Source organism: Nerophis lumbriciformis, linkage group LG01, assembly GCF_033978685.3.
Source record: "Nerophis lumbriciformis linkage group LG01, RoL_Nlum_v2.1, whole genome shotgun sequence".
Classification (NCBI taxonomy): Eukaryota; Metazoa; Chordata; class Actinopteri; order Syngnathiformes; family Syngnathidae; genus Nerophis; species Nerophis lumbriciformis.
Genome location: NC_084548.2, coordinates 49,287,501 through 49,299,611, shown reverse-complemented (window position 1 = coordinate 49,299,611; position 12,111 = coordinate 49,287,501). Strand labels below are relative to the sequence as shown.

The 12,111-nt window shown below is 37.9% G+C and overlaps 2 protein-coding genes across 7 annotated transcripts in view; one reads left to right on the top strand and one right to left on the bottom strand.

The window, feature by feature from the left end:
- Positions 1-12,111, bottom strand: part of LOC133622555 (signal peptide, CUB and EGF-like domain-containing protein 3) — a 236,710-nt gene that overhangs the window by 192,954 nt on the left and 31,645 nt on the right. The window lies entirely within an intron of this gene.
- Positions 960-7,530, top strand: LOC133622516 (uncharacterized). Of its 4 annotated transcripts, none has more exons than XR_009817788.2 (5): positions 960-1,148; positions 6,063-6,266; positions 6,368-6,533; positions 6,621-6,700; positions 6,826-7,530. XR_009817788.2 is itself a non-coding variant. In XM_061985335.2 (5 exons), exons 1-5 carry the CDS (start codon positions 1,056-1,058, stop codon positions 7,123-7,125), a joined length of 720 nt encoding a protein of 239 aa, XP_061841319.1. In that variant the 5' UTR covers positions 960-1,055; the 3' UTR covers positions 7,126-7,530. The 4 variants fall into 4 exon arrangements, 1 of the variants encoding a protein (XP_061841319.1); XM_061985335.2 differs by having other exon boundaries at positions 6,063-6,143; XR_012050610.1 differs by lacking the exon at positions 6,063-6,266.

The following is a 12,111-nucleotide window of genomic DNA, read 5'->3' as shown; positions in this document are numbered from 1 at the left end:
AAATGATTTACAGATTCTCACCGTAGCAAATTCTATATGTGCTCGCAATGATTTAAAGCGCATTACGCGGGATAGTTGGAATCTTATTAACATTGCGTCTGTGAGTACCGAATGAAAATCGAGAACCGGGTGCCAGTGTATCAATTCCTTGGAATCACTTGCAAATTTTTCAAACAATTCCCTTAACGATTCTTGTGGGTGGGAATGACATTCTTACAAATTATGAGTAGTGATGTCAGACAGCAACATGAAGCCCTGGTGGAAGAAATGTTCCAAAGTTTGGCTACATTTTACATGAAATAATTGCAACAGTTGCTATTTCATCAAAAGGAAGACATACAAACAATATGCTGAAACATTTGGACACACAGCACGCAATTACTATATAAGAATTTCGCAATTTTGAACCGCGCCGATGTCATCCCAGAAGCAGTCATCTGATGTAAATACAACAGGTACTAACTAAAACCGTCTATCATTTTAGCGCTATTATTTCAAAATAAAATGAATGATTTCTCATTTACTGTAGATAAGCATGGCAGAGACAGATTCTGACTGGCTCAGAGGCTGGCAAAAATAGCTCCAGTTTACATCTGTCGTTAGCTTCTACTTTTACCGCAGCAAGGAAGTGACTTAGTTTGTGCACACTTGCAACCATTTGCCACAGTGCTCCTAAATTTTTCGGTAGGTGAATGTTCAATTGTAATCCTCATTATATTATACAGGTGGAAAATTAGAATGTCGTGTACATTCATGTCAACAATTCAACTTCAAATGTGAAACTAATATGTGATATAAACTTATTACACGCAAAGTGAGATATGTCAAAACTTTTTTATTATAATTTTGACGATCATGGCTCATAGTTTTTAAAAACCCCACTTTTTCTAAAATTTTAAATTGAAGGTTTTCATAAGATGTGTCCGTTTTGACCCTCGGGCAGTGCCGTAGCAGGGGGGACTTGGCTGCAGTTCACTTGCTACTGATGAGCCACAAGCGAGCAGAAATGGACAAAGGAAAGTAGTCAACCTTATGGAAATATCGGGTTTAAAGCCATGGCAAGTTGTTTTCCCGACAAGAAAGGACTGATTTTCGCCATGAGAAGAGGAGACATTCCTGCAGCAAAGGGGTGGTGCGTGCGTCGTTCAGTGAGTGGTGCTTCACTTCCGTGTTTAGATTACGGTTAAGGTGCAGTGATAACATAACATTTAGATTGTTACTGTAACTGCTTTAGTGGGTAAGATGACATAAAACTTTAACAGAAATGAAAGACGGTCGGCAGGAGGTCTTAAGGAGACTTATTTTTATTGCAAACAGTCCATCCTACATCAAAACATGTCAAGACGTTTTCTCAAAGCAATTACACACTTTTCCGGCTTCAAAATAAAAGTGCTACGCTATACATCCTGTTAAACTGCATTTACAAAATGAAAATTACAATCATGCTTTGTCAATAGGGTTGGGCACCAGATCCGGTACTTTTTTGGCACCGACCAAAACCAGTCGATACTACCGGGCACAGATTCACGTAGGATCGAGCGGTGCCATGTTTCGGTGGCTGGGTTGCGCATGACGTCACGTCTGTCTAATTAGCACTTGCAAGTGGCGAGTATTTGCAAGAAAAACAGGCAGTTTCAAAGCGGACATGCTCTTAGTAATCTTGCAACAAATCAGTTTTTCATGACAAAAACCCAACGATGCCAAACAGACGCTCTAAAGTGTGGCTCGTCTTTTCCAAATGCAATGCCGTTGCAGATTACGCTCGCTGCAGTGTTTGTGACGTAAAAATCAAGGCAAGTGGCGGGAATACTTCAAATCTGAGGAAACACTTGATTAAACACAGGATTTTTCTCATGGCTGAAGAGTGCAGCCAAGTTAGATGTACGGCTGCAACTCCTGCATTTGGCACCTTTAGCGACTCTGCTGCAGCCAACAACACGGGGAAAGAAATGGCATTAACAGTTGGTGACGATAATAGCGACATCATCATCCTCTACATCTGCTCCAGGTAAAAAGCCTGCTGTATATGAATACAGTACATTAGCTTTGCATTTTAACTATCAATAGTCATCATAATGAGCTTGGTTCCTCATACTATAATTTGTAATGTTAATGTAAAGTTTTTGCTTCACTTTCATTTGTAGTTTAATAATTTTGAAAAAAAAATTCTGGCTGGCTGAAATATTGTATAAATGATTTTATAACATGTTCTGATTGAGTCCTCAATTACAAAATGATGAGCAGGCTGAATATTACATAAATAGAGAAGGTTAAAACGTTGCCGTGCAGCAATAATAAGACCATTAACTTGTACAACATGTAATGTACAGAATATCAGAAGCATTTATTCAGGTAGAAATATCACAGATTACTGCTGGGATAGGCTCCAGCCCCCCGTGACCCCAAAAGGGACAAGCGGTAGAAAATGGGTGGATGGACGGATCTTTGACTGTGAAAGCATGATCATAACAATAAATTGTGTGTGTTATTTATGCTTGTAACTGTTACCTAAACATGGAAGTGTAGCTCCTCCTCTGAATGCAAGTGCTCCTAAAGCAGGAATAGAAATTCTGTATTCCTACAAAATCTGGTAAGACACCAATACACAGTATGCAATTTGTCCTTTTTGTGTTAAAAAAGAATAATGTTTCAAGCACATTTATTTAAAGCAAATGAAGTGTCCATTCATGGTGTTAAAACTTGAAAACTATCTGTCTAGGGTACTCTTATTAATGAGGAAAAATTATATATGTATATATATATATATATATATATATATATATATATATATTTATATATACAAACAATCGTGATCAATTTTGAGTTAATAAAATGCGATTAATCGTGATTAAATATTTTAATCAATTGACAGCCCTGATATATATATATATATATATATATATATATATATATATATATATATATATATATATATATATATATATATATATACACATATATATATATATATATATATATATACACATATATATATATATATATATATATATACACATATATATATATATATATATATACATATACATATATATATATATATATACACATATATATATATATATACATATATATACATATACATATATATATATATATACATACATATATATATATATACATATACATATATATATATATACATATACATATATATATATATATATATACACATATATATACATATATATACACATATATATACATATATATACACATATATATATATATATATATATATAAATATATATATATATATATATATATATATATATATATATATATATACATAATATACATCAATACACACCTTCAAAATCAGTTTTTTTTTTACTTGAAAACAACTTAAAGTACACTCTTAGAAATAAGGGTTCCAAAAGGGTTCTTCTACAAGAGCTGAGGTTCTAACTGGAACCATTTGCTTCTGAAAAACCCTGTCCCGAAGAAAGGGTTTTTCAAGGGTTCTTGGTAACGCTAATGGTTCCAGTAAGAACCATTTTGATCCAGAGAACCCTTTAAAACCCCTTTTCTGAATAATTGGTTTTAAAAGGGTTCTCACTAACACTAAGGGTTCCAGTAAGAACTATTTAGATCCAGAGAACCGTTTTCGGAAGAAAAGAGTTCTTCAGGGATTGTTGAAAGCATGGGTAAGATCCTGTGTCACCAGGGACATACTTCCTGATAACATTTGCCAATAATGGTGCAAAATACATTTCCTTGTGACTACTGATACAAATACTTTTCATATACAATTTTTTTGTTTATTTTAAAGCAAACTCTTCTTCCCCAGATCCTGTTGATCAAACTGTAACATAATTGCCCATCTTGGGATTTGAACACCTGCCACCCAGTCTAAAGTCACTGGCAATAGTGGCTGAGCTAACCAGCTGGCTGCCTTCAGTCATCAGGTCCACCATACTAGTCTATTACCTTACACCTTATGATCAGACATACAAATAATGGCAGTCCTATAACTGAAATGTTCTGTTACCAATTTATTTCCACAACCATTAATTATAAGAAAGCAAGATCTTCATCAGCAAATCTTGTTGACTCAAGCAAAGATTAGCTGTGACTGGGAGGACCATTTTTGAAATCTGCCTTGACAACTGCTGTCTGGCTAGTCATTCCGTTTGAGAAATAGCTCAGTGATTTAGGAGCTGGTTCTTGGTGCCAAAGAACCTGGGTTCAAGCCCTGACAAAGGTATTGATGACAGCTCATGAAAATGCCAGGTGGTCTTTGTGAAGCAAACATATACATTTTAGAGTCATGATAGATTAAACATCAGTTATTAACTTATGGAGCAAATCGAATCAATTAAAAAATCAAATTACCAATATCTCCATTCTGTCTATGCAATATGTGTATTTTCAGATTTTTGTCTTGATGACTGATATATTTGCAGTGGTTTCAAATCTGCATGCACAACAGTGAATGGCTTAATCAGTTTGTGAAGCCACTGTTGAATTGTCACTTGCCAATTAGCTCAGCGTGATAGACCACAGTCTTTGGTTCTATTGTTGTGGATTTTAGCCTCAACTGGTGCAAAAGGAACATTATAATGTCAACTGTCTTGCCTTCCTGTTCTCCTGTTTGTTGCTCAGAATTGCCTTAATTTGCCAAAAATCGCCCGGACCCGACCCATCGCTGCGCAGCAGTTATAATTGTGTTTATTTAGTTTAGTTACACTACTCCCTTCTTCAGGAGGAAATGACACACAGCAAAGAACTAGCAAGGTGGTCCCTGCAGCAAGGATATAACCCCTCTTTCTGGGGCATCTAAGTGAGCTATACGACTCACTGGACAAAGGCTTTTGAAAGTTTGTTACAAGTCAGGTGATCTAGGGATACAGTTTGAAGTTGTGAGTTCAAGGCCTGGTTGATGCAGAGTGACGATGTTAATGCATACTGAGGTGATGTGTGGATTAGTGACAGACAATTTAAAAAATATTAAACACTTATTTTACAGACAATTTTACTCATGTATTTGTCTCCTCCTCATACTTTTCCATGATCGGCCTCATCCCATGGCTGCTGTACCCTGCTGACTGGCTTAGTCGAGTTGTGAAGCTGCACATAAGTTCATTGATAGACAACGGTCTTTGATGTCAGAGGCCAAGCCTTAACTGATGCAAAAACCACACTGTAATGCTGACTTTTAGGCTACTACATCAGGGTTTGTTGATGCTGGGAATTGAACCCTGATCTCCCAGGTGAAAGGGCAAGGTTTGGTGTGTTGGGCCAGGGAGCTGGCATGATGGTGGCTGTCATGTGTGAGTTAAGAGCTGGTTGCCCCATGGATTGCACCATGGTCTGGTCTTCCCTGCCTACAAACCAGGTGTGACATACCAATAGTGATTACTGTGAACAGAACAGAACAAAGAAGAACAGGAGAGAGAACAGAAGAAACTTCTGAGAATCAAGGTGAGCTAAATATAATATCTTATTTCAGCATGTTTGACCCTAGCTGAGGACTTTTATGGTAAAAGGTGGACTAAGCATTTGTTTCTTGTTATGTTTTGTTCGTTTGCTTATTTGTTTGTTTTCTTGTAGAAAACAAACAAACAAATTGTATTGTGGTCAAACAATACAATACCTGACAAAGCTCTGCTGAGAGCTGCCATAACAAAATAGGTTACAATATATCTGTACAATTAATCTTAAATCATTATAAAAAGGTTATCGTAGTTGTTATTTTAATGAAATATTATAGTATAAATTGTCAATGTTAGAAGAAGCTTTAACGTTGTCGGTAGCGGCGTTGCGGTCGCCATCTAGCTCGTCTTTGGAGGGATGGATGGGCTGGTGAGCACCATGGATCTAATACATCCATGTTGAGCACACACTAATGTGCGGGTAGGAGGAGCAGGGATACTGGGCTTGAGCTTGGTCTCCAACATAGTGGTAGCAGAAAGATAACACAAGACGAAGGTTACAGAGAGGATGATTCTTCCATATTATATAACGTTTTAAAAAACATGTACACCTCATCTTAATGGTTACCTCTTACTATATTGCTTGTCATTTTTCTTGAATGCATATAGGCTCAGGAGAGTGAAGAATGTAGAGAGGATGAAAGGAGCATTGAAGCTCATATCAATGAAATGTCTACAGAGATGCTTAAGGTACACCCAGATCTGAACTCTTTAAAGGAGAGAATGAGACGAACCTATGCATACATAAAGGTAACTGCCAAGGCAGAGGAAATCATCGAAAAGTTTCCCGCACTGAAGCTTCCTAAATAGTTGGTATGTTCAAGCATTGAATTGACCATATTTAATAGTATGTGTATTATTTCATTTATGATCATCAAGTATTTTGAGATGACACTTTTTATCCCTCCTTACAGCTTCTGTGGGAGATGAAGGAGCAATTCCTTGTAGAAGCTGATCGCAGAATGGTCACAGAGCTGGTTCGAATGGCAACGAAGATGGTTCAAAGAGCATCTATGTGTGGCCTAAAGGACTGCTGCCAGAGGGCAATCAATGCCTGCCTGGATGATGCAGTAAGACGAGGTATCTAGGCCTATATGTGTATCTATAGGAGCCACAATCTGTATTTCTGAAAACAAAAAATATTACAGAATAATTGTATTTCCTCAGGACTCATTAGGGATGCAGCAATTCTACTGCTGCCTTCCATTTTCAGAGAGGACTCATCCTTGCTATACACTCTACTGGAGGTAAATACTGCATTTAAGGTCAAGATTTAGGAATTGGCATTATCCATATTATGGCAACATTGAGTCATTTTGCTGTTTTCACAGCAGGTTTTATTTACTGACATGTATCTGTTTTTATTGCATAGGAGCCAAGCGTGCCTACTCCAGCAATCATGCTCCATAACACACATGAGGGGAACCCTTTGCAGGCTCAAAGGATAACCCTATACCTGGATGGTATACAGGTTTTGACTGAGGACAGCAGCATGGACATATCATATGCTATGAGTGCATTAATGTCACTCTATTTTGTTTTTGCTGTCCAGTACCCGAAGGAACTGAGAAAAACTCTTATTTTCATTGAAAGACATATTTTGGACCAATACATTTTGTTTGATTTTGGCATAGTGACGTCTCTAGATTTCCGTTATTGTTACAATACGTAACATTTTGAGTACTTATTACATAACACTGAAAAGTATTTCAACATTATTTAAATCAATGTGAAAACTTTGTGGGATTCCCTCACTTTCTCATGATTCTGTTCCACTGTCACAATTAGTACATACAGTATGTACACTGATTCTTTTCATTGGACCATGCATTATTTTATTGTTTGTAGATAGCTAACAATAAGGCGCAGTAAATGCAGTAAGTGCACCTTGGATTGATTGAACTAAAACTATTTTGTGTCTCTTTCTACCATGTCACCATTGCTGGAGATGTATTTACACAAATTCACCTACTGAGGACAGCATGATGTGTCTGGCCTGTCATGTTGCTGATTCCACTGGACCTATGCTGACTTTTGATCTGTTCTCCCCTGGGACCTACACAGCCTCTCCTGTTTTGTTGGATTATCTTTAAATAAATGTTTTTCTTATTAAAATGTTTTGAATGTTTGTTCAATGTCAACATGATAAATGACCACAATATAATATGAACTAAACTGATCTGTAGAATACAACATGGTTCTTTATAGAACCCTCAGAAGAAAACCTTTGAAAAGGGATGTTTTTAGAACCCCCTGTGTCAGGTCTAGATGAAACCCTTGAAACATGAAAGAGTTCTTAGTGGAACTCCCTGTGTGAGTTCTAGATGAAACCCTTGAAATACGAAAGGGTTCTTAGTGGAACTCCCTGTGTGGGTTCTAGATGAAACCCTTGAAACATGAAAGGGTTCTTCGTGGAACTCCCTGCATGGGTTCTAGATGAAACCCTTGACAAACGAAAGGGTTCTTAGTGGAACTCCCTGTGTGGGTTCTAGATGAAACCCTTGAAACATGAAAGGGTTCTTCGTGGAACTCCCTGTGTGGGTTCTAGATGAAACCCTTGAAATACGAAAGGGTTCTTAGTGGCACTCCCTGTGTGCGTTCTAAATGAAACCCTTGAAATACAAAAGGGTTCTTAGTGGAACTCCCTGTGTGGGTTCTAGATGAAACCCTTGAAATACGAAAGGGTTCTTAGTGGAACTCCCTGTGTGGGTTCTAGATGAAACCCTTGAAACATGAAAGGGTTCTTCGTGGAACTCCCTGCGTGGGTTCTTTGTAGAACCTCTCATGGGGGGTTCTGGGTGGAACCTTACACACACAGTTCTAGGTATAACCCTTCATGTTGGGTTCTAGGTAGAACCCTCCAAAAGGGTTCCAGGTGGAACCTTTATAAAAAGGTTCTACCTGGAGCCAAAAAGGGTTCTCCTATGAGGACGAGCCGAAGAACCTTATATGGTTCTACTTAGCACTTTTATTTCTAAGAGTGTAATATTGTGGCAGGCACGAGGACCATGCTCACAACCAGCTGGTAGGTGCGTCGTTTAAAGAGTTCTTAAGCGCACAATTAAGGCACATTTTTATTGTATGATTATTCTTGCTGGCACTTGGCAGTCTTGCAATAAAGACATTGGGTAAAACAGCAAACTTGTGTTTGCTGCATTTGCCACATTGATGACCCCGACAATGTTCAGCACAGAGGATATTGCCCCAGCAGCCGGCATTTGTCGCCGCAGCGACAAAGCTTCCAGAGTTCTGGCAGAGCGACGCGATGTGCTAAAACCAGCACATCGAGGCGCTTTTCCACCAACGAGGAATCACCGGCAACGACTCCCGATATTACATGGTCGTAGCAGCCCCACCAGCAGACCACACGTCATGCAATGCAGCAGGTGCGAGCGCCACCACAGAGTGACAAATTTGCTCCCCTCAAGCAGCTTCTGCTACAAATGTTCACACTGACTGACATTAAAAGGGCAGAAAGACTTCTTTACCTGCCTGGTGTGGGCGATGGTAAAGCGGTGGCTCTTATAGACAATATGTTGTCACTGCTGGGCTCAGATGAGGCCGGGCAGCTTTCACCTTTGGTCCGAGCGGTGTTTGCTAACTCCACTTCTCTGGCCTCCAGCGACTACAGAGGTTTGGCTGATGAAGCTGACCGGGTGTTTCTGGCTTCCTGACAGTTTGCCGTGTAGGGCGTAGCTACAGGCCCCCTCGCAAGCGACCTGCATCGTTTAGAAACCCTAAAGCTGGCGACTCAAAAAATAAAAAATAAACATACTTGAAAATGGCAGAGGGATTCTCTCCCACAGATTAGATTTGTCCTTTAGTGATGAAGACAACGTCCAGGAACCCACAATAATGTGTGTCCATTTAATATTTACGTCTTTTGATCATTTTAAGCATACGCGTTGCATTAATTTCCAAAAATGCATCACAAGGTTTGCTTTTTTTTTCTTTACCACTGATTATTACTCACTGCAGACTTCATGAGAGGCAGCAAATATTATAAAACATAATTTACTGTGCAAGGTCTGCTGTCATTAGGATTCCGACTGCTCGGATGTTCATATATTCCCATTTAGATGGAAAATTTCTCATAATCCTTACGAAGAAACGGAGTGGGGGGTCGGGGTGAGGAGTCGCGGTGGGAAGCGGGGGGAACAAGCGCACTTTGTGTCTTTCTCGACAGTTCCAGATCCAAAATGGCTGTCATAGTGTCCCAACTTGTCGGATTACCTACTCAGACGTCTTCTGTGCATCAGCGCTTATAATAACAATATCACTAATACTTGGTTAATATTCAAGTCACGAAATGTAAATTGAGTATTGCTGGGTGCTCTTTGAATGGTTATTTATTGGATTTTATGGGCAAAATAGTGGAGCTCCTATTGGCCCTACTGTAAGCGGACTTTTAATTACATGTATTTAATATTTAGAATGCATTAAAAAAATCCATCCGTTGTCATGTCTTTCATAATAATTGTGAGCGATAGGCAAAATTTAAAAAAAAGTGCAGTTTCCCTTTAACATGACGTTAGTTTATTTAGGTCTTCATAGTTATATTTTATAGCATAGCAATCACAAAAGAACACAAACTAATGCGATTTTTATATCGTTACATCCCTAACACTAACACTTGGCCGTCAGTCCAGCAGCACTGAGAGAGGACAAAGCCAAGCTACCTTAAGGTAATGTTGAAATTGTCAATGCTAACAAAGAAGTTGACAACAATATATAAATAAAACAAGACAACGGGCATCAGTTATAATCAGCTCATTTTTAAATGTCACAATAAAAAAAGAGATTTTCTTATTAAAACAGTATCTATTAACACACACAAAAGTACAGAAAATCGATACCGTTGAGTACCAGTATTGATTCTCAGGTATTGGGAATTGGTACTGTATCGATTCAAATTCAGACTTCAGAAGAAAAGTCGCTTGCAGACTTGGCAATGCTGCACAGAAAGTCTGGTGATAACAGATAACAGCAATGTATATAGAAAAAAACGTTAGTCCTGTGGAGAAAAACATCTGCCATGGCTTTAAAGCTAAACTTGCAATTCAATATACTTTTTTGTCCATTTCTGCTCTCTATTCGTTCCTGTGACTAAACGTCAACCGGAACGCCGCTGCTTTTCCACTACTAGTTAAAGACTGAGGGTCACACGACGCACGGTAATCATGTGATTTAAAAAAAAATGTTCCGTTTAAAAAAAAATTTGTTAACCCGTTTATTAACACGTTAACGTTGACAGCCCTAAAACAAGCACAATGATGACACTCATGCTAACACAGCATGAGGTGTCCTGGCTGGCTGGTTCACAGGTGATCTTAAATTACTGTGGTATATGTCACATTACTGTTTATTAGCATACATACAGGTATATATTAAATATACCATACTTTATTGGCAACTGAACACAATCCTTATTAGCTAATACAAATGTGTGTGATGTCCTTGACAAATGGACACAAAGATGTATTTGTTGATCTTAAAAAAATCCAATGAACAAATATTGTGACTCCCTGAATTGGATATTTTTTTTCAAGTCATCTTCCATAAGTATTATTTTGCATGCAGATGTCATCAATTTTTACTTTAGAGATTTTTCAGCCGCTTTCAGACTGAATTAAAATAAAGATCTACAAATTAAATTTAAAACTTTAGAAGCAATGATGATCATAGGTAAATGCAATGTAACCATTAATTAAACATGTTGGATGGTATTTAAATAAAAAAGATGCATCTATTTGCAATGTTGATCTTTCACTCTGCATCTGGTACTTGTACCTTTCCTTTAGCTTGCAAAGCCTTAATCGACTGTGACTCTCAGACCTCAGAACCACTTCCAGAATGAAAACACTTATTACAGTAATTAAGTGAATACAAATGCAACAGAGTGCAATTAATTAGGTGTTAGCAGTCAATCCTGTACTATACTGAAATATTGAGCATAAACATTTCTCATCAGAAGCTCGAGTAACAAGAAATTAATTTGTAACATGCAGAGGAATTTTCATGCATCTCGGCATGCATCCTCCCTAAAAACTCATTGGCCTTGTGCAGTTTAATTCTATATGGCAGGATGGTGGTCGTTATTCCAGCTGTACACCTTATATTTATGCAACCGGAGCTAACTGACATGACACTTTCCCTTCTGCACACAGCAATTACATTCATTGGCGGTCACTTTAGCCAGCTACCGTACCAGCTATAAAGATGGCAACAGAGCAATTACAGCAAAAGTGCGATATTTTTAGTTGTTTCCTGTCAAAGTGAGTTATAAAGTGAATGGTTCTCTGTGTGACTCGTGAATCGGACTTTTGAAACGAGAAGTGCAGTGGCCTGGGAGTGACTGAATAGACAGCTCATTTAAAAACACTGTGATACAACAATTAACAAACTACAGAAAATGCATTAAGTGTTGAATTAATGCATTCACTTTATATAATGAAACAGTGGGAAAGAATTGTGTCAGTGTGTCGGACATACTTGAGGCTTAACCTAAAATGTAACCTTAAATTTGTAATAAACCTTCTATGTATTTGTTTGTTTCTAATTTGTGCTGTCAAATGACATCATTTTAGATCAGATCTATGTTAGATTAATCATACCTTTGAATTTGGATTAATCAACATTAATTACAGATTATTACCTG